Raw genomic sequence first — 22,106 nt, forward strand, 5'->3', positions numbered from 1 at the left:
GTAGTCTTCTTCTTCTTCAGGTTTTCTTGGTAAGGAAGTCGCTCACTCTGCAGAGGAAGGTCCTCTCTGTTCGGCTCAAAGGGGATCAGTCAGGAAGCTCCATCAGCAACTTCCCTGTCAGGGAGAGCATGTATAGTAAGTTTCGTGCCTTTTGGATTCATGTGATGATTATGATGTGAGTTCAAATAATTCCTTGATCACACTTTCAACTTGCAATTTGTATCGCAAATTATCTTTATCTATTGAAATGAATGGAAAGGCCACTAATCCCTTCCAGCCTCCCCCCCAAAAACAATTTGTAATGTGCTTTTAATGAGAAAAAATAGCATAATATATAGTATAATATTACTATAATTAAATACAGTTAATAAGAATTCATCAGTTTTTGTCACACGTTCTGCCCATGGCCACCTGGGGGCAGTATAAGAGAGACATTACTGTACTGGAGGCTCCACTCTCTCAGCTTCTCAGTACAGCAGTAATTGTAGTTTTTCCTTGGTAGCGGATAAAGAATATATGCCTGTTAGCTTTGCTGTATGGTCTGTCTACATGTGTTGCTGCACTGTTTATGTTCAGATATCCATTGTTTAGAGAGTGGCTCGCAACTGTTGGTACTCCTTGTATTTGTAAGCTCACAACACACTTTTATGGACGTTAAAACAGTAGCATATGTGTTTTTTTTATTTATTTACAAATAGTGTTAAAAATAAAAAAATACATACAGTATGTTCAATTTTGAAATTCTCTTTCAAATTAATTTGAGGATAGCACCAAAAGCATATATTACTTGCTATGCCAGTGAGCCAAAGTCTGAGATATACTGTGTTTGTTTACAGAGTAAACGAACGACTAGAGTACGAGTGAGGAACACTTCCTGTTACTTACCTAATACATTCCATCTCGGAACTTGGAACACTTCCATATTGTCATGGGGGAAAAAAATCTGAATGCAAATACATGTACTTTTTACTAGCTGTTCCACGATCCACCCAAAATGCGGTCAGCGACCCACTTTTAGGTCCTGACCCACCAGTTGAGAATCACTTGTTTAAAGTGTAGCAAACCCAGCCTGTAATCCTTGGGAGTTTCCTTCTTATATGTTTGCATTAAGGAAGCAAAGTCTATGTGGTTGCTTTAAATACACATGTAATTATTTCTTTTATGTTTCATTTTCTTTTATGTTACCTTAATAAACAGCTTGAAACCCCTTCTGAAGAATAATTCCAATTACATCTGCCAAACTGACGTTTTTTGTGGATTTAAGCCACCTGCCACCATGCGGCGCTTGTATGATGTCGTATCTCACGTCTGCGCTTGCAAGCCAAAACAAAAAATGGCCGACGTTGGGTCACTTGGAAGCTGAAGGCACCACGGCACATGCTTAAATGGTAAACATCACCAACTTTATACAGCAGATTTTTAATCATTTAACTGTGACTACCCAGTGGTGCCTACAGTGATCTTATACTACCTCCAGGTGGCCAAGGCATCCATATCAGAATGAGCAGCACAACTGAAGGAGAAAGTGTGACAAAAGTGTTGTAAATATTTGCATTTGTATTTAATTATGTGTGGGGCTGCAACAAACGATGATCTTAATCATCATTTTTTTTTTTTTTTTTTTTTTTTTAATCCATTGTCTTAAAAAAATAAGTGTTTGCTGAATGGAATGTGCAATATGGGACTGGGAGCTACAAATAAATTCCCCATTTTGGGATCAAGAATGTTGTCTTAATTTGAATATTAGATGTCTGAATCTAGTCAGTGCTATTAGCAGCTCAATTTTCAACTGATCTGACCTTTTGTTGTGTGCTGAGAGGTTTGGATCCCAAAGGGGCAGACACAAATACGATTTCATCTATTTAATCACATCGAGAGGCAGAAACTCAGTGACGCTGTACACAGGAACAGGTGGACAATAATCCGGCAAAACACACCCAATTCTCAGACCCTCAATTAGAGAGTCAGTCAATCTCATTGGTTGTGGCTAGACATGTGAGTACTAGTACTGACCTGGAATTCTCTGATTGGTTGTTAACCCAGTAATTACAGATTGTTCCCGACCACAACAAACATCAAAGAGCATAAAAGATCCTTGACAAACATCATTGAGCCTAAAACCAGTTGAAATTGATGGTTATATCATGGTTACATCAGTTCAAAACAGACACTCAACCTCCCAACTTAACAGGTCATGAACTCAAACTTAACCCAGACATGACACCTTTTGGAATAATTTCTTTGTTTTCAAATTGTCATTATCCAATGATCATGTTGTGGGGACACTAGAAGTAGTAGTAGTAGCACAAAACATTTCTTTTCATCCTAGAAAATACATATTTCTATATATATATTCATGGTCCTGTACTTGTATCAGTTTTTAGTTTGCATTGCTGCTTGTGATGCCATTGAAGTGGTCACGAAGTGTTGTATCTCGATGCCAAAGGATGATCTCATAGCAGTTGTCACCTTTCCTTGATATGACTGCACATGTGCGAGGAAGAGGGAGTGTTGGTGTTTACATGTGGGATGTTCTGCACACACTGCAGTGGAAAGAGTCACTGAACACTGTTTTCCAACCATATTTTTTCTGCACACTTGTTGAGTGTTGCATGAAGTCAGGATGGCTTTGGGCAAAACGCAGACTACACCCTAAGCTGGTCGCCACTCGCCAGCCAATAACAGGGCACATAAAGATCAATAAAGAAAGCAATTCATATCTCAAAGTTTGTTTGTTTTGCAGCATTTTCTCTCGATGGATCTGGGATCAGCTTTGCAGATCTTTTCCGTCTGGTGGCTTTCTACTGTATAAGCAGGTACTGAACAATTTCTCTTCTTTTGTCTTTATGTGATACAGTGCTACTGTATATAATACAATGCTACTGGTGGATGATAAAAAAAAAAAATAGCCTACTTTTGGACTAGTCTGTCCATTTTTACTTTCTAGATAGCTACTAGTGATTTGCAAATTTCACAATTTCAGAATTCAATTCAATGAATGAATTTAAATTACAGTAAGTGTAACTGAATTTAATACAAGTCAAAGAAACTCATTCACATAACAGTGAGAAAGTGTATATTTCATGAGTGTGCTCCACACAAAATGTCTGAAATGTTTGGGCAGCCATCTTAATTAAAGACTTAAAAAATAAAGCAAGGTATTTTAAGAAATGAAGCGCTGTTCTACACCATCATATCAAAGTATTTCAAAGTTATTACAACTATAATGATCTGGATTATCTAAGTGTTAGGACTCGACAGAGTCGATGAAAAAGCAGATCCCAGAAACGCAGGCTCAGAAGAGGAAAAATACAATTCGATTTATTTTTGACAAACCGAAGACGTAAAAGCTTGCTCGCAGGCAAGATGACTAGAATTACAAAAAACACTTGCAAAAGGCAAGGAGCACGAAGGTAACAGAAAACACTTGAAAAGGCAAGGAGCACGAACGTAACAGAAAACACTTGCAAAAGGGAAGGAGCACGAACGTAACAAAAACACTTGCAAACGGCAAGGAGCACTAACGTAACCAAAGACACTTGCAAAAGGCAAGGACATGAAATAGAAAAACACAAAACACTTGCAACCGGCAAGGACTACTCGAAATATTACACGGAATCAATCAACACGGAAATACAACAAAAGGCGACGCGGATACTCACACGTGAATACAAGCTAAACTAGGACGACAGCAAATTCGAAACTTATCAACAGGAGAACGCGGAGAACACTTGGACACACTGGTGAGCAAATAATAATCCGACAGCTGGCAGTGCTGCTCGGAGTCCTTTTAAAGTCTTGATTGCTAAAGCGATGCAGGTGCGGGGCTGGGGAACGCCCCCCTCGTTACTGGCACTGAAACAAAAACAAGAGCACAACAGGGCTGAGAATCGAACCATGACACTAAGTAGGCTTTTAGTGTTAATAAAAACAATTACTGCACTTTATGTACACAAGTGAATTAAATACACATATTATTGTAAGGACTTTATAAACACAATACAGTACATAGCCTAAAGTAAGAAGTGAAGTTTCATTTATTTACATAAAGTGCTTACAATATTCGTATGAAATTCATGTTACTAAATCGGCTTATTCTCTAAAGCGTCATTGTTAAAGGGACAGTAACGTGGGGTAAAAAAAAAAATCACCTTTTTGGCGCTTTTAGCTATGTTAAAATGCTAATTCCTCACCAAAAACATCACTGAAGTGGTGTTTTCCTCCATTCGCCCCGCTATGAGAAATTCTAGGTCATTCTGCTCTTGCTCTCCAAGCAACAGCCCCTCCCAACCTGAGAAAACGAGCGGGTGCTTACTTTATGGGGTCATTAGGTGCGGACACGCCCCCTGCACCGCCTCTGCGAAGTAAACGCGCGCCCACTTTCTTTGAGACCTCCATGGGATAGTAACAAAAGTATCCTTTATCAGTAAACATTCTGTCCAAATGAATTAAAATTATCCTTCACATTTGCATTGCCAAAGTGCAATGATAGTTGGCCTAACTGAATGAATGGTGTAATGGTTAACGTGTTTAACCTGTAAGTAGCAGGTCCCCGGTTTGTGACCTGCTGAGGTTTTTTTTTCTCCTTCTTTCCTCTCTCTTCTTCCTTCACCTCCCCTCCTCCACGATTTCTTGCAGCAAGGAGCTGTTTTGTTTCAAATGTTTATTGAAGATTTGATGGCTTGTGTGGCCATTCAGAGAAGTGCTCAAATGCAGAGCTCCACCAGCAAGCTGCAGCCAGCTTGCCGGGGGTGTGGCAATCACATGGGGAGAGGCAGGGTTTTACTGAACCAGGTGTTTTACTTTCATGTTAGAAAAATAACCAGCAAAACACCTACTATTTCATTAAAAAATTATATCGCCATGCTGTCAAAGGAAAGATTTATTATATGCCTCTAGTTAACTGTGGAAGGGCTTAAAATACTTTAAATCAGGGGTGTCAAACATACAGCCCGCGGGCCGGATCAGGCCCGCTTAGGGGTTTAATCCGGCCTTCCAAATGATTTTGTAAAGTCAAAAAATATTGTAATGTCGGACCAATTAATCATTCAAAACATATAAATTTGTAATTTCACAAACAGTCCTCAGATGAGCAATGCAACTTGTACAGGGAAATCGTCATGTATGTCATTATTTTACACACAACTTCAAGTTTAAGTGTCAAGTTTAATTTTTTTTTTAATTTTTTTTTTAAATCAGAGACCAGACCGACATAACCGTGTTAAATATGACACGGTAACTGGTAACACAAATAGATATGACAAAGATTAACATCCTTATTAACTGCACCACACAATGCATTCTGGGAACAATCAACATGCAAAACAGGTCAATTTTAACACGTCCGGAACTCATACAGGCAAAGAGTTGCCACGTTCAATTTGCATTCATGTTTTTTTTTCGAACAATATGATTACAGTTGAGCTCTGTAATTCAGGGCTGGACCACAAATAGTGAAATTATACGAAGAATTGACGGCAATTGTTTTTAAGTTGTAATCTTATACCATTATTTTACCAATGCGGCCCAATTGGTAATATATTTTCCTCCATGCGGCCCCGAAGCTCATGCGAGTTTGACACCCGTGCTTTAGATATACTTTAATTTAGCATTATGAATTTCTTTGAATTTCAATTCCACTTCCTGCAATTTGCATTTGAAGTGCAATTCTGCTTTCGGTTTGCCATCTCAATTGAAATTCAAGAATTGAATTGGAATTTAGGGGTCTTCTCAATTCACTTCTGATCTGCCCTGCTTGTTGCAGATTACAATTTAAGTCAGGGATGGGCAATTGGCGGCCCCCAGCCTTTGTTGTTTGGTTCGGATAGTGAATCTTTTACACATTGAGAAAAGCATTATCAAAAATGAAATATATTAAGAGTATGCATTTCACACATATGCTTGTATTTTGCCGTATCTAAAATAGAGGTGTGCGTTTTTCTGTCCTATGTGACCAGAAGTACTGATGAAAAATTGTGGCCCCCCTCCAGCATTTAAGTTGCCCATCCCTGACCTAGGTCATACAAAGGAATGTAACAACTGAACCATGGAATGAGTAAACTGTTGCCTGTTATCCGCAGACTCACTTCAAATAAAATGCGAAATGTTCCATTTGCATTCATTTTATATGTTCTATACCTTGATTTAAAATTCAGATTCAAAATTCATGGAACAGGATAATCAATGTCATAACAATGGGAATAAAGACCACTGAGGAAAATGATTGACAAACTGCATATTCATAAAATAAATATATAAATACTAGATATATGTTGACATTTATAATCCATGTAAGTTTTTTTCATCTATTAATTTTTGCTATTATTTAATTTGTACCTTAGGGATGTGTTGCCCTTCCCTCTCAAACTCCCAGAAGCCATTGCATCTGCCAAGACACAAAAAGATCTGGAGGAAGTGGCTCAACTTGGACAAGGTAGTCTCTCCCATTGCTATGTAAAGGTGACAGTACTGAATCAATTAAATATGTTCACAATATGTTCACACTAGTAGCCAAAAATAAATAAATAAATATATATATATATATATATATATATATATATATATATATATATATATATATATATATATATATATATATATATATATATATATATATATATATGTAAATATTAGGGGTGTAAATTGCCTAGTACCTGACGATTCGATCCGTATCACGATTCATAGGTCACGATTCGATTCGATACCGATTAATCCCGATATGAATTTACAAGTCTTTTTACGATTTTTTTTTTTAACTCAATTTATAAAATACCATTCAGTAAACTTGTACATGTACACTGTAAGATTTGTATGAAAATTTATTATTTATTGATCTCAAACTTCAATGTTATAACTGTAAGCTACTGTATTTAACAAACAGGTTGTAACCTTTTTTCATGTTAGAACAGCATTGAAATAAAATAGTAAGGCTTAATGTTCCATTAATATAACATTCTTCCATGCCTAAGGTGTGAAAGTTAGACGTTTTGTTGAATATTTTTTCATCAAAAATGGATGTTAAAAAATCGATTCGGCTGCCTATTGAATCGATTCGCGAATTGCGTGCTGTAGTATCGTGATATATTGCCAAATCGATTTTTTTTAAACTTATATATATATATATATATATATATATATATATATATATATATATATATATATACACAACCATCCATCCAACCACTTTCTTGACCGCTTATTCCTCACAACGGTCGCGGGGGGTGCTGGCGCCTATGGTAGGCGGGGGACACCCAGCCATTCGCAGGATATGTATGTATATATATATATATATATATATATATATATATATATATATATATATATATATATATAGGACAACAATCACTGCCAGCTGAAATTAAGCAGAGGTTTTGCAATGAATTAATCACAATTAGCTACATTTTAATTCAATAATATTGATATTTTTGCATTCAAATACTGTATATGATGGTCAACAAATAGAAAGACACACAGGAAATAAACTGAACAACAAGGTACTACAGGGTACTACATACTGTAAACAGATTGCTGCTCTTTTTTGAAAGCACGTTCAATGCAGTTATTGTACTTTGTGAGCTTGCATTCCAGGAAATGGAGGTGGCTTGTAGCCTGTTATCAATGCCTCCTCTATTGCTTAAAACTAAACCATCTTTAAATGCTTTTATTGTGAAAAGGCCTTTTTGATGTTGTGAACTTGCACACCACTCATGAAATACATATTAATGTGTTAAAACAACTTAAAGATTCCTGGAGCCTTTGTAGTCTTCATAACATCAACAGTGAGGTCATGTTGAAAGTACTGTACATAGGTAAATAAAATGTGACAATTTTTGGATATAAATGTTCTTTTTTTTACTCGACAAATGACTATCCAAGCCTACATAAATCCTGTCATATAAGTAGTTTTAGTTTTACTTGCTTGCATGAACCCATATGAATACCACAGGCATCATTGAGGGACAGACGTATGACAGCAGCTGTCCAGTAATGCAACAGTTAACCTTTCCTTTTTTTAGACTGCTGTTCGTGTCATCACGGGCTACTCTTATGATTGGTGCACGTGCACTATTGCACGTCTTTTTAACCTTGTTCAAAGCGTTATTTTTCAAAGATTGACCATAGAATGTCTCTCTTCAAAGAACAATAGAAGGAAGTTAGAATCAAACAATGTCATTACTATTCACATTGTCATTGAAAATGACACTATGTTTTGACACTTAAAGATAAAATTCAGTGAATATATTTAAGGTTGAAGCTACTACGACACGACAATGTGCTCTAGCCCAGTTCAAACATTTGAGAGGGCACAACGCTGAAAGGGGAACGGACGGAGGAACTGGAAATGTGTCCACTACAGTATGTTGTTTGTTGAGTGCCCGCCCACTCCCTGAATAACGTTGGCGACTCCCTCTGTGTGGCTTTTGTGACGCACCAGCTGGATCATAGCAAAGAGACACAGGACAGGACTGACTCACTGTGTCTCAGCCACCAGCAAGGCGAAGGAAAGACATTTGAACAGGGGATAATTTCAAAAACTAAAAAGACAACCTTTGGTGAGAAAGGCAAGAGAATGAGGTTGAGTGCTAACATTCCTGCTGTGATGTGTGTGCAGTGTATTTACTGAGTGGTCAGATTTAGCTTGAGTTACTGTCTCTCTTCCAGGCTTTTGGGACTCTGCCCTGTGCAGCCAGCGTCCGACCTCCCTCCCTCCCTGTCGCCCTTCGAGCCGGACCCTCAGCCCCCAGCGGACGAGCAGGACCAAAGAGGACGAGGGGTCGCAGCAGAGTCATACTGGGCCCCAGTGTGACAGCGCGCCACCAACTTTACGTCACCGGCCTCCTTCCTCTCAAAGTGACAGAAGGCATTCCAACGCTACGCTGTGCTTGGTCAACCCACTGTTTTTCCAGACACGGCAGCACCGCCACTGTGAGGAAGATCCATCTTCACATGAGGCTGGAAGCGTGCCTATGAAACCCACAAGTGGCGTCCAAGCAAAGGTGCGGCATCCGGACGAGGTTAAGGTGAACCGCAAATCGCAACCCCCTCCTCGACCGCCGCCGCCTCGCTTGATGCTGCGCAAGCGACCGGCCCCACCTCCACCTGGAGCTCCAGCACTTACCACCAGACCCAAAAGCATGCCAGTGGCTATTCCTGTGGCCCCAAGGCAACAACAGGCCCCCATCAGGCGCCCGGCCCCGCCTCCACCAACAATGGGTACTAAACACAGCAGCCCACTGAAAAGTTCACCGATCCCTGTGCCTTCAATCCCACCACCTCCAAGACCCAGTAAGCCCATTTTGGCTCACCAGTGCCACATCGCCCTTGATGATGAGACCATTGCTAAAGCCTTGTCTCGAGTCAAGCTGCCACCTCCCGTTACGGATGATGTTCCGCTGGAGAAAAGCGCCGCGAGTCCATCGACCCAAATCGAGAGAGGACTTCAACGGCTCAGTGACATGAGCATGTCTACTTCTTCCTCTGATTCTTTGGACTATTCACAGTCGCCCGGGTTCTCCCTGGGCCTCGACTCCAGCCAGTCATGCCATCTTAACCATCAAGACACTGTCGACGACACTAGTGAGGAGGAGGATGACGATGACGGCGAAGAGGAAGTGGAGGAGGACTATGGGGTGGGCCTTGAGGCCGACTTGGAAATGCGTCTCCGTCCGTCCTTCAAAGCTCGAAGGCGCAAGGTGGGGGTGAGTCTAAGCGGGGGATCATTTATTCTTCCCCGGGCCTTGAAGGGACGCTTTCGCAAGGTCAGCGGTATGCTCACCTCCTTGATGACTCCAGAAAGACGGGCAGTGAAAAAGATAGCTGAGCTTTCCAGGGATAAAAGTTCGTATTTTGGCTCACTGGTCCAGGACTATATAAGCTTTGTTCAGGAGAATCGTGGTTGCCACACATCAGGGGAGGATTTTCTGCAGACGCTCAGGCAGTTTATGACGCAGATGAAAGCTTACCTGTGCCAAAGCTCTGAACTGGACCCTCCAATAGAGTCGCTCATCCCTGAAGATGTGATTGGTAAGGCATTCATTTAATCTATTAGACATCTTTGAAAGCTTTGTAAGGTTAATAAAAAAAAATAAGAAAAAAAAGAAGAAAAAAAAAGATTTGTAGTTGTAACGTGGACGTGATTGTGCATCATGTTTTGTCGATGCAAGCGTGTGAGTGGTGAGTCACTCAGTATCGGTTCTCTATGATGTGAGTTAATATCCTATAATTTAGGAAGTAAAAACCAGTGGCAGTCGTCAATAGTGGGCCCAAGTGCCTACCACCAAGCTGAATCACATACTGAGAGAGACAAAAATTGGAGAATGAAAATGAAATATTATATTTAAAATACTTTTAAATATATGATTAGATGAGCAGGATAAATAGTACATAGCGTTTGATGAGTAAAAATTGTTATTATCCTAGTGTCTCTCGATGACAAACTTCCCAGTTTGGGCACACAGAACATCGCTGATAGACTCCTGTTAAAAGCGCAGAGTTGGGCCTCGTACCACAGACAAAACATTAAAGAGTTACAGTTCTCTGTCTGTGTATGAGTGGCTGCTGCCTTTGATGTGAATTTGCCACAAGGATGTGGTGGCCATATTGGATGTGGCTCAGTCAGGCATCAGCAATGTATCTAGTTGTCTTCATATTCACCTGAGTGAAGTCATGTCAACATATAACATGCCTGGTGCATGTGGATAAGAACAGCTATGGTGGATTTATGGACATAATCTTAGGCGTCTTGTGTGATAAAGTGCAGCTACCCTGGTCGCTGCCACATGACTGCGCTCTCAGGTTAGCTGAAAGATGCATTGTGGAGTCAAGTGTACCATTTTTACTCGTGACTTCCACCTCTGGCCGAAAGTGTAACTGCAGCCTCTGTGTCAAACTTGTTCATAGTGCGCATGCGAGAATGTGCACTTGAATCAACCCCCCCTTTTATTGACGTCTGAGCTAGAGTTTGGGCTGTGCTTGAATCCCGGATTTGTGTCTCTTGTTTTTTTTTTTTCAGTTTCCATCCCAATTGTGTCATACACTCGCTAACACAACACTACATATCCGGGGGGCAAGCATGACGTCACCCTCTGTCTGCCACTCTGTGCAAAAACTACTACGACTAAATAATAGAATGAAAACGATAGTCTGTGTACTATTTACATGTTACTGTAATCTAAATATGTTATGTATAAAAAAAAAATAAAAATAAAAACTCCACCAGCTTGCACTGGTGAAACATTACATTACATTATTACATCACTTACATTATTTGTTGATGAAAATGTGACAGTCCTAGCCTGCCTTTGTCCTGGGAATCAAACTATTTGTGTGAATGTGCTTCAGTGCGAGTATTGAGTTACAGGGGCAGTGGATATGTGTCTATAGTGACTTCTTCTATTCTTAGCCTCCACATGTTGGTACATTATATGCTCTCTGCCCATTGCTAACATCAAAGGGTCGTTTTAAAAGGCTGGCATTAAATCTACGTTCTTGGTGTTGGAAAATATTTTTTAAACATACTTGAGCCACAACCATTATGTGACAAGAATGAAGCATGAATATGTGAATGTCTTTTCACTCCACTTTTGTTCATTGTCAAAAATAACAGGAAAGCTTTGTTGAGAAAAGAAGCGATCCATTCTGTTTTTACAAACAGAAAACCCATAAAGTGTCTGATGTCATAAGCCAACCTCACAGAATATGTGGAAAGAAAAGCAGAAGTGGAGCTCAGCTTATTAACATCATCCCACTCACAATACTGAAGTCACACAAAGACAGTCATATTTTCTTGTAGTATACATAAGTAGTGCTTGTGTCAGCTTAAAACCGTTAGGCATTATTGTGACCCGTTTTGGGCTTTTTGATGGTTCTGACCAAGTCATTTCAAAATAAGATAACGCCCAGGGGTTATTAACACGAGATTTATTTTCACAAATTTTGAAAACTGCACATTGTTTTTGTTGCACTTATAAAGGGACTCTTAACTTATTTAGCCCATTATAGCAATACAAAGTTAATATTTTGTCTATAATTAATTTGATACTTTGATTATTTTTCACGTACAATTAGTACCTTTAAAAACACATTTTGCAACTTGCTGTCGACTGAAAATGACATCACAAGGGCTCAGTTAGCCAATCACAGCTCACCTGTTTGCTAGGTTTGGTCATGTGACATTCACAAACTGAGCTGTGATTGGTTACCTGAGCCCTTGTGATGTCATTTACAGTCGGCAGCAAGTTTCAAAATGTGTTTTTAAAGGTACTAATTGTACATGAAAAACAATGAAAATATAAAATTTATTATAGGCAAAATATTCATGTTTGACTGCCAAAAATGTCTAAATAAGTAAAGCATCCCTTTAACAATTAGGTATGTGCTACTTTGTGTTGGTCTGTCACATTAAATCATCTAAAAATATGTTCATGTTTGTATTTGTGATATCACAAAATGTGTAAAAGTTCAAAGCATAACAAAAACCCTTAGAATCAAACCAGATTTTGTACAAAACAATCTTGAATAAGTATCGTTAATAAAATTGTTTTAGCCACAATAAAACATTGCTGATGTCAGGCCTAAACTATGGATCCAGTTATATCAGATATTAATATTGGGCTCAATTTGCTGCTGATCAAATATATTGTCGTATGTTGTTGTATTATGCTTACACAGACGCAAACATCTTAGTTCATTCAGCACTGCAATCATCCTTCAGGCAACAATCGGACCACACCTATGAAAGTACATAAAGAATATGCATGTACCTAATAATAGTGTTTTGGTAGCTTTTTAATTATTTTCTTTTTGGTCAGAAAAGTACCAGAAAATGCTCTTTGAGGTGCTATATCTTGCCCTTCCACTCATGAGGAAATCGGATAGGAAAACGGATAGGAAATGACTCAGCCTTGGTCACAACCAATTGCTCAACCGTTCACCCCAAACAATAGTATACTGATAAATTTGTGTGCTTTTAAAAACTAACTCTTGTCTCTCTGATCCTTCATATTCAACAGAACAGGTGCTGGAAAAAGCCATGCACAAGTGTGTACTGAAGCCTCTGAAGACTTTCATCGACGTGGCCTTACATGACTTCCAGGTGAGATCGTCTTACATTTACTCTCACAGTATGATGACAAGGACAAACAGGAACTAAACCGTAAGATAAGATAACCTTTATTAGTCCCACAGTGGGGGAATTTGCAGGTAATGTAAGTACAGTCAAAAGGCTTCTCTATCATAAATTCAATTTGGGTCTCTATTGATGTGCATTTCAGAACAGGTAAATGACAAAATCTGTTTTTGTGACCAGTGCATACAAGCGGCGTAAAAATCTACCCGATGGAGGTTTGAACTGGTGTTAGAACTGCAGGTGTGTGCAAACAGGCGCGTCAAAAAAAAAAAAAAAAAAAAAAAAAAGGGCAGTTTGGACTTTGGACCATTGTGGGTGTGAACACAGCTGACTATCAATTCTGTTCCTCTCTTTTCCTTTAAATGTGGTTTACTCACATCTTACATGGAGACATCTGTGTGGAAAAGGAAGCAGCAACCTGTTAGTGTCCGGAGCTTTGTCACTACTTTTTGCTGGTGCAGCAACAGACAACATTGCCAACCTTGCGCCAAATGTTAATCATGGTCTGAGGAGGCATACATTTAGACCAACTTTCAGCCATCAAATTGTCAGATGCGCCGGGCGCATGTCAAAGGATACACCTCGCTATGTTGGAACACCCATTATGGCGCTTAGAAGTAATATTTCACAGCGAGGCTTTCACCAGCACAAAAATTAGAGGATGCACCAGCATTTCTGCGTGCACAATCAGATAACATTATAATCAGCGCAGATAGTCACTCACTGAGTAGTAATTGTAATGGTTCTTAATTGGGATGATGAGCTAAACCAAACGGGAAGTCTGCCATTTTGATTTACGTTGGGATTTGTAGCCATTTTTTTGTGGCCTCTTTTAGGGGTTATATTTTAACGAACTCCTCCTACAAAATTTATCCGACCATCTTCAAACTTGGTGTGTTTCATCATAAGATGTTTAAGATGCAAAGTTATCGAAAGTTTTTTATTTTGTTGCACGCCGTTGCCATAGTGATGCATTGTTTGCCAAGTAAAATGCTGCTTTTTTTTTTGTCTAAACGTGCGAAAACTCATGAAACTTTGCACACACATGACTTCATAAACATGAATATTTTAGAGATTTCTTGTGCAATTTGAAATAAATGGCTCAATAGCGCCCTCTAGACATTTTTATGCTTTTGCGATTGTACTTTGGCGTTTTTCATCTTAAGATATTTAAGATGAAAAGTTATTGAAATTTTTTATTTTGTCGCGCGCCTTTGCTGTAGCGATGCATTGTTTGTAAAGAAAAATACTTTTTTTTTGAGAGTCTAAACATGGGCGAAGACTCACAAAACTTTGCACACACACCAGACCTGTCTGGAACATGAATATTTTAGAGATTTGTTGTGCAGTTTGTAATAAATGGCTCAATAGCGCCCTCTAGACATTTTTTTTGAAGTATTTCCGATTATATGATTCAGCTAGATGTGTGAATATTGGGAGGCATACCTATCACCCTAATATCTACAAAAAGTATTCTATAGCTATGTGCCAATCCATTTTGATTTTATTTTGTTAATTGTGCATCATTTTTGGCCTTTCCATGAAACTTTGCAAACACAAAGCATGGCAAAAACATTTACAATTTAGACGGTTTCCTATGAAACAGTACCCCAACATGCCAGTACCCCGATGTGAAAGCACCCCAACGTGGCCCGGGTTGCGAGGGCCCTTTATAGCTGCTCGCAGCTCTATTTGTAGAATTGATTTTTACGAACACAAAACATTCTTTTGTTCTTTGTGTACGTAGATCACGTTTTGTGTACGTAGATCACGTTTTTTGTGCTTACGAGGTTTTGGCATTTGCATTCTAACTCCATAAATAGGTCTGTCATTGTTTTTTATTTTATTTTATGTATCAAAAGTAGTAGTGGCATCGTTGCTTGGTACTGGTGACTACTCAAGAGTAGAATACTTGTACTGGTCTGGGGGAAAAAAGCGGTATCGAACATCCCTTGTCTGGAGTAAGAAAGCAACACAGACTTTTTTTGTTCTTAATAGGTGAATAGTGGAGATTGGCAGCAGATGAAAGAGAATTTGGCCTTGGCTAAGTCCAAGAGGCCTCAGGAGCTGGGAGTGGATGGTGCGATACCACCTGACCCCGTGGCCATTGAGAAGATTAGACAGAAGTTTCTTAGTATGCGGAAGATGTACTCACCTGAGAAAAAGGTGTCACTCCTGTTACGTGTGTGCAAGCTCATCTACACCATCATGCAGGACAACTCAGGTATAGAGAACGTTTTGATTTGAAAATGAATTAGACATATATACCTGTATGTCTTTTTGCAAGATAACACATAGTTTCAGAGTAAATTAAACACCACACATACCTACACTTGCTTGTGCTTCCTTCCAGGGAGGATGTACGGTGCTGATGACTTCCTGCCCATGTTGACGTATGTGGTGGCGCAATGTGACATGCCTCAGCTGGACATGGACATCCAGTACATGATGGAGCTGCTGGATCCATCTCTTCTTCAAGGAGAAGGTACTGTTTTACATTTGTTTTATAATTGTTTCAGTGAGCCTCCCACTTTCAGGTTCTATAATGTCCCTATAATGATTGCTGTGAAGGCAAGACTGGCGATTTAAAGCTGTCTCTTGCTGATGAAAACTATCTTAAGGTTGTCTAGATATCTATAAAATCCGGTTTACTTTACTAAGCAGCTGAACCTGAGAACTCAAAAAGGAGGAAATTCCAATCTGTTGGCCGTGAATGGGCTGGAACAAGTTCAGAGGGAAATTGTCTAACACTTCCAGAATGTCTGCCAACCTGTCTGCCTTTATTCAGTAAATTAGCTGGAAAATAGCTGTGGTATTGTTAACCACAGTGGATTGAGAGCATATTCCATCATTTTACTGCGAAATGCTGTCTGGTATAAATATAAAATTTTGGATAAAATGCTGGCTGTAATGCAACATTTATTAGTGTGGAACTGTGGAAACAATTTCTATCAATCATAGTGGTTAAAACTATTTAAGCCACACCTTAATTATTCCATTGTTCCCACTCGTTTATACAATGTTCCTATTTTCTACCTCCTATATCCTAGGAGGTTACTACCTGACAAGTGCTTATGGGGCTATGGCCCTCATCAAGAATTTCCAGGAGGAGCAAGCAGCGAGGGCACTGAGCTCTGAGGCTAGAAACACTTTACATCAATGGCACCGCCGCCGCACTGCTCAGCGTTCGGCACCCACCGTGGATGACTTTCAGGTAGCACACCTGACCTGATCCCAGGCTGTGAGTTGTAGCAATTTCCAATAAATCCTAATTTCTTCTGTCTTTGAACGATGTGATTGTTAACTCATTTGCTCCCAAAAACGTAGAAATACGTTGTATTTCAAATATTACCAGTGTGCCAAAGACATATTCATATGTTTTTTGTTTTGTTTTGTTTTGTTTTTTTTGGCTAGAGCATACAGAAGACTTTAATGCAGCCTCTGAACTGAAGAGAACGGTTAAAGCAATGGTAATTATTACAAAAACAGCCAGCAGGTGGCAGCAGAGTATAAGAGATCAACCAGGGCCATGTTGCAACAAGCTGTTTTCCCCACAGTTTTAAACAGATTTGTGAATAATGATGAAACTTAGCTATATTCTAATGCTAATTGCTGCAAAATTGAAACAGATAGAAATATACTTTTTTTTTTCCTGATGAGAGAAGAGACTCTAATCTTTCTTTTGGTAGGTTCCAAGTTTTTATATAATATTACACAATATTCTGTGTGCCTAGCAAAATCAGTCAAAATCCGGTAAAACAGACAGAAGCGAAGGAGGTTGCGTCAGTGAAAATGGCTGGGAGTGAATGAGTTAATGAAAAGACAAACTTAATGGACAAAAGAATTGAAATGCCTGCAACGTTAAAAAAGAGGGAAAAAAAAGCTTGATAGACAAAAGTGTTGGAACACTTGTCCACTATATATCCAAGACTGGAAGTGAAAGTAACCTAACCTAAATTACTTACTATCGGACCCCACCCTTCCCTTGCTTTGTCAGCTTTCGTTCAAGGTTGCAACGTTCGCTAAACGTTCGCCCCTTCAGTGGGCTACTGGGGCAATAATTTGCCTTTATCCAGCAAAGCGAAAGTTCAATTATCAGAAGAAACTTCAAACTGTGGCAGTTTTGCTACTCAATACTTTAATGAGGTATGAAATGCAAATTTTGACTCGCAAATTCTGATACTTATTTCAAACCCTGTATCCAATAATAATTTGTGCGCCCTCTCCGAATTGTTCCCAGATAGATGACTAACCAACTTTGAAAGTCAGGGAGGACTAAGTGTATAACCCAAATCCTTTATTAATTGAGAGCTGTTACCCAAAACTGATGTCCATTTAGTATATTTGTAGTTCTCACTAATATCAGATTTCAGATCAGAATCTAATTCCATTTATTTGATATGTGATTAAAATGTGCATGCCAGAATGAATGCTTTCCCACCTGCTTGTTTAAATTTGCTGTTCACCGTCATAACACAAGATTTTTCTTCTTCTCCTTCAGAACTATCTACGTTTAGCCCTGCAAGACGTGGATACAGGCTGCACAGCAAAAACCTTACTGGTCCATTCATACACCACGACAGAAGAGGTCTGCTCACTTTGTGCTTACAAATTCAAGATTTCAGAGCCTGACAACTACGCTCTCTTTCTGGTGACCGAGGACACCTGTCAGCAACTGGCCCCCGACACGCACCCTCAACAAATCAAAGCTGAGCTTCACAGCCGACCCCGGGCAAAGACTTTCCATTTTGTCTACAGAAGGGTGCCCAATCTAAACCTTTGTATACCTGCCTGCATTATGGATGTCCAAAGTTGAACAGTGAGGGAATATTTCCCTGGCAGCACTTGAATTCAACCAGTGTTCTGATGCTTTAAGAAGTTTGATTGATATGATGTGATTTTATGGAGCTGCCAAGTGGGAGGCTGGGCGATGGGAACGTGTTAAGAGAGTCATAGTGAAGCCTTAAAGTTGTATTAAGACACTGTACATTTAAAGGTAATGACTAGGGATGTAATGATAAGGGCAATATCGTGATATCGTGATATTAAAACTGTCACAATATCGTTGTTGTCATGTTCATAATATTTAAAAGGAACACATCTGTTAAAAAATTCAGGTTGATTTCCATTTATGCAGTTACAGCACCCTCTAGTGGCTACTTTATAAGTGCAATTTAATTTTCATTAGGTATGTTGTGGCTTTCTATGTTTAAAATCTATGCTAATTGTCAGATGAAGGGGAACCTAATTTGCTTGTGAAGCGATAAATGTGTGCTTGAATTAGCAAGTAAGTGTTTGTTATTAGAGATTTTAGGTGGTTTATATGCATTGCTGTTATGTACAAAAGTACAATATTGTGCTTTTTTTTAGTATGAGCTTTTTTTTTTTTTTTTTTTTTTTACAATATTTTGATCTTTTTTAAATATCGCCACAACAATGCCCTCCCCCCCTCAATTCCCCCGGCCACAATATTGTGATAATTATCAGATCGTGACCTTCATATCGTGATATTATCATATCGTGATGTTTGGATATCGTTACATCCCTAGTAATGACAGTTTATGCAATGTTGATTTGCAGGAAATTAGCAAGTTTGAGATGCAGAAGGATGTTGGTTTTTTCGATTTTTTTTAATATGTACACTGGCTGAAAAGCAGCAGTGACATCTGATATCACATTTTATGTAATTGACTTGTCCATTAACTGCTGTAATCTCATTATGCCTTCAAAAGGAAATGTAAAATAGCGTAGGCTACTGCAAGCATTCGGATCACCAAGTGATGAGCTTACTTAAATGAACATTGAAAAAAAAGAAATGAACCACATTAAACTTGGATGAGCACTCACCCAGACGTTTCATTCTGTAGGTCAAACTCAGATAAAAAGCATGAAACAGTTGTAAGGTCATTCCAAAGTGCAACATCTTGGGTTTCAGAAACACTAAATGGACAAAAAAAACAACAACAACATTGTGCTGGTCAGTAAATGTTACTTTTATAGAGCAGGTGCAGGGAAATAAATATGGAATCACTCCATTCTGAGAAAAAATAATATGAAATCACTCCATTTTGAGCAGAAAATAAAGTCACCCCAGTCAATTTCATTTCCTGTAAGAAAGACAAGACTTTGCCGTTACAACAAGTATCCATGGAAAAAGTAAATTTGGTGAATAAAATTTTGCATTTTATTTTTTTTTGCACTTTTTTTTTTGAGGAAAGAGACAAATTGTGGTTTCTTTGAGGTTTCGTATGAGGTTACATAATAATGGCCTGCAGTAAGGATTAAAGGGAATGTACAAACTTTGTGCATCTTGAATCTAATCAGAATCTACACTGATTTCACACATCATCTTCACACCACCATGACACCGTGCCATGCACCTGTCCCTTATTTCGAGATGAGAAATTTGACAACCCTATTCAGTGATGAGTCACAAATCTGCATTGGACAAAGTGATGACGCTGGAACTTTTGTTTGGTGCCCTTCCAATGAGATTTACAAAGAGGACTGCCTAAAGAAAACATGAAAATTCACACAATCCTTGATGATATGGGGCTGCATGTCAGTCAGGCAAAGGCACTGGGGAGGTGGCTGCGGGTAAATTTCAATAAATGCACAAGTTTACAGTGACATTTTGGACAGCTTTCTTATCCCTTCAATTGAAAAAATGTTTGGGGATGATGAAATCATTTTCCAAGATGACAATGCATCATGCCACAGAGCAAAAATTGTTAAAGCATTCCTTGGAGAAAGGCACATCAAGTCAATGTCATGGCCTGCAAATAGCCCATATCTCAACCCAATTGAAAACCTGTGGTGGAAATTGAAAAAAAAAAAAAAAAGTTCCACAGCAAGGCTCCGACCTGCAAAGATGATCTGGCAACTGCAATCAAAGAGAGTTGGCACCAGATTGATGAAGAATACTGTTTGTCACTCATCAAGTCCATACCTCAGAGCCATCATAAAAGCCAGAGGTGGTGCAACTAACTACCAGTGATGTGTTTTGATTGTTTTTTCTTTGTCTGTTTTTCATGATTCCATATTTTTTTCCTCAGAATTAAATGATCCCATATTTATTTCCCTGCATTTGCTCTACAAAAGTAACATTTACTGACCAGGACAATGTTTTTTTCTTCATTTCTTTTAGTGTTTCTGAAAGCCAAGATGTTGCACTTTGGAATGACCTTACGACTGTTTCATGCTTTTTATCTGAGTTTGATCTACAGAATAAAATGTCTGAGTGAGTGCTCGTCCAAGACTGATGATTCCATACTTTTTGCTAGGGGTTGTAGAATCAACTATTGTAACTGTTAATGTTTCACTCGTGTTACTTGGCAATTGCTGGTCAATTGTTACTTTTATTACTATGAATACATGCTTTATATTCAAATGATTCTGTTTATGTCTCATTATTTCTAAGGTGGAAATGATTTGTGTTTGTGGTTTCAATAGTTCTACACTGGACTTAATGCAGCCCCCCTCCTAGCATTGAGCCCCCCTCCTTAGAGAAAACATATCTAAACAGGAACATACCTACATATCTACTTTTCCGCCAGTTGCCACTCTACCCTTTGTTGAGCCACACTCATACAACCTCCTTCCATGTCTGCCATTCTGCATGTGCCCTCTCCTCAACAGTCCGCCACAGAGCTGGGCACTTCTGTTAATGGTCAATTCCCGTCTATGACGATGCCCACCTTTCATCCTGTGCTTCTGCATATTGGGCGAATGCTTTATAATGCGAAGGCTCACAAAAATAAACACAATGAGCGGGACTGTAAGTACCGTGATTGGGTAAACGTGTTTCAGTCGGTGCTCAGTCCATGTATTTATCCGAGGTGGCGTGTCATTGTACACTTGCCGCAAGGTGGGCATCGTCAAAGACGGAATTACCGATTAACGGAAGTGCCTAGCTCTGGTCCATCGCCAGGTTTTCAGCTTTCCACGTCTCCTCCTTCCCTCAAGGGTCCAAGTCATTGCAATTACACAGTCATTGCTCTCCCACTGTAAGTGTCCAGTGAACATCCATCTCTGTGTACATCATCACTCATGTTCATTCCTGCTCTCTAATAACGCAGCCACCGAATGTTGAAGTGTCGGAAGCATTTTTTTTTAAATGCGTCTATGATGATGAAGCTTTATTACAGACTCGAAGTCCAAACACACACAGACCAATAAAGAATAAAAGCAGAAATACATACTTATCAATATACACTAAGAAACATTATATAAAAGACAACAGTACCAATGTTTCCAGAACTGGGACTGATATCGTATAGCACTTCGACAGATGTTTGACAAATATACAATAATTTCATTGTTCGAATCATTTGGCCGACAGACAAATTTAAACATCAAATTTCTCAATGTTGCAGTGTGTTAACCCTTTCAGTTACAAACATTTCACTTGCACTAGACCATCGAGGTCTATAGTAATACTCTCAGTGCATCATTATAGGCTATCTTAATTTTTTGTAAACTAGTTTGGGTATAATTTAACCACAAATGGGACGTATACAGAGGAGTACAGTATGCTCTGAAAAGCGACAGCTTCACCTCCTTAGTAAATGCATAAAACTTACGTCTAAGCATATTTGCTGTGATGGTTCTGTTGTCTCTCTAGCAGTTCCAGAGTGTGGCAGGAGGCGGCGCCAACCTCGCAGGCAGAGGCCTGCTCCCACACCTGAGGCTCATCAGCCTGATGAGCCAACAACCTATTTAACCAGCCCCTCCTTTGGTTCTGTGCCGGAACATTCCCTTGCTATACCTGCTACGTTTGCTTGTCTCCTCCTGCCACACCCGTGTTGTGTTCTAGTCCCTGGTCTCCGGCTTGTAGTGGTTTTTGTTTCTCGTTCTACCGGTCTATTAAGACGGCTCTTTATGTTGCTACTTTGGTCCCTAGTGTTTTATGTTGCTACTTTGCGCTTTAGTGTTTCTTCATCCCTGAACAAGGTGATTTTTGGTTGCTACTTTGTTTTCT

The 22,106-nt window shown here is 39.2% G+C and overlaps 1 protein-coding gene across 4 annotated transcripts in view; it reads left to right on the forward strand.

Moving 5' to 3' along the window:
• The window catches only part of LOC144020995 (ras and Rab interactor 2-like), a 33,467-nt gene extending 12,951 nt beyond the window's left edge, over positions 1-20,516 (forward strand). The window contains exons 5-14 of one of the 4 annotated variants that reach the window (XR_013284024.1): positions 21-135; positions 2,744-2,816; positions 6,342-6,433; positions 8,662-10,023; positions 13,011-13,093; positions 15,125-15,350; positions 15,480-15,611; positions 16,177-16,367; positions 16,541-16,596; positions 17,628-17,691. Coding sequence is in view for 3 of the 4 variants with exons in the window: in XM_077524952.1 (XP_077381078.1) it covers positions 21-135; positions 2,744-2,816; positions 6,342-6,433; positions 8,662-10,023; positions 13,011-13,093; positions 15,125-15,350; positions 15,480-15,611; positions 16,177-16,340; positions 17,628-17,942 (2,562 nt within the window). In the remaining variant the exon portion in view is untranslated. Of the gene's footprint in view, positions 1-20; positions 136-2,743; positions 2,817-6,341; positions 6,434-8,661; positions 10,024-13,010; positions 13,094-15,124; positions 15,351-15,479; positions 15,612-16,176; positions 16,368-16,540; positions 16,597-17,627 lie in introns of all 4 variants that reach the window. The other 3 variants (XM_077524953.1, XM_077524952.1, XM_077524954.1) reach the window with 3 other exon arrangements.
• Positions 20,517-22,106: the final 1,590 nt, after the last annotated feature.

This window comes from Festucalex cinctus, chromosome 6 (assembly GCF_051991245.1).
Source record: "Festucalex cinctus isolate MCC-2025b chromosome 6, RoL_Fcin_1.0, whole genome shotgun sequence".
NCBI lineage: Eukaryota > Metazoa > Chordata > Actinopteri > Syngnathiformes > Syngnathidae > Festucalex > Festucalex cinctus.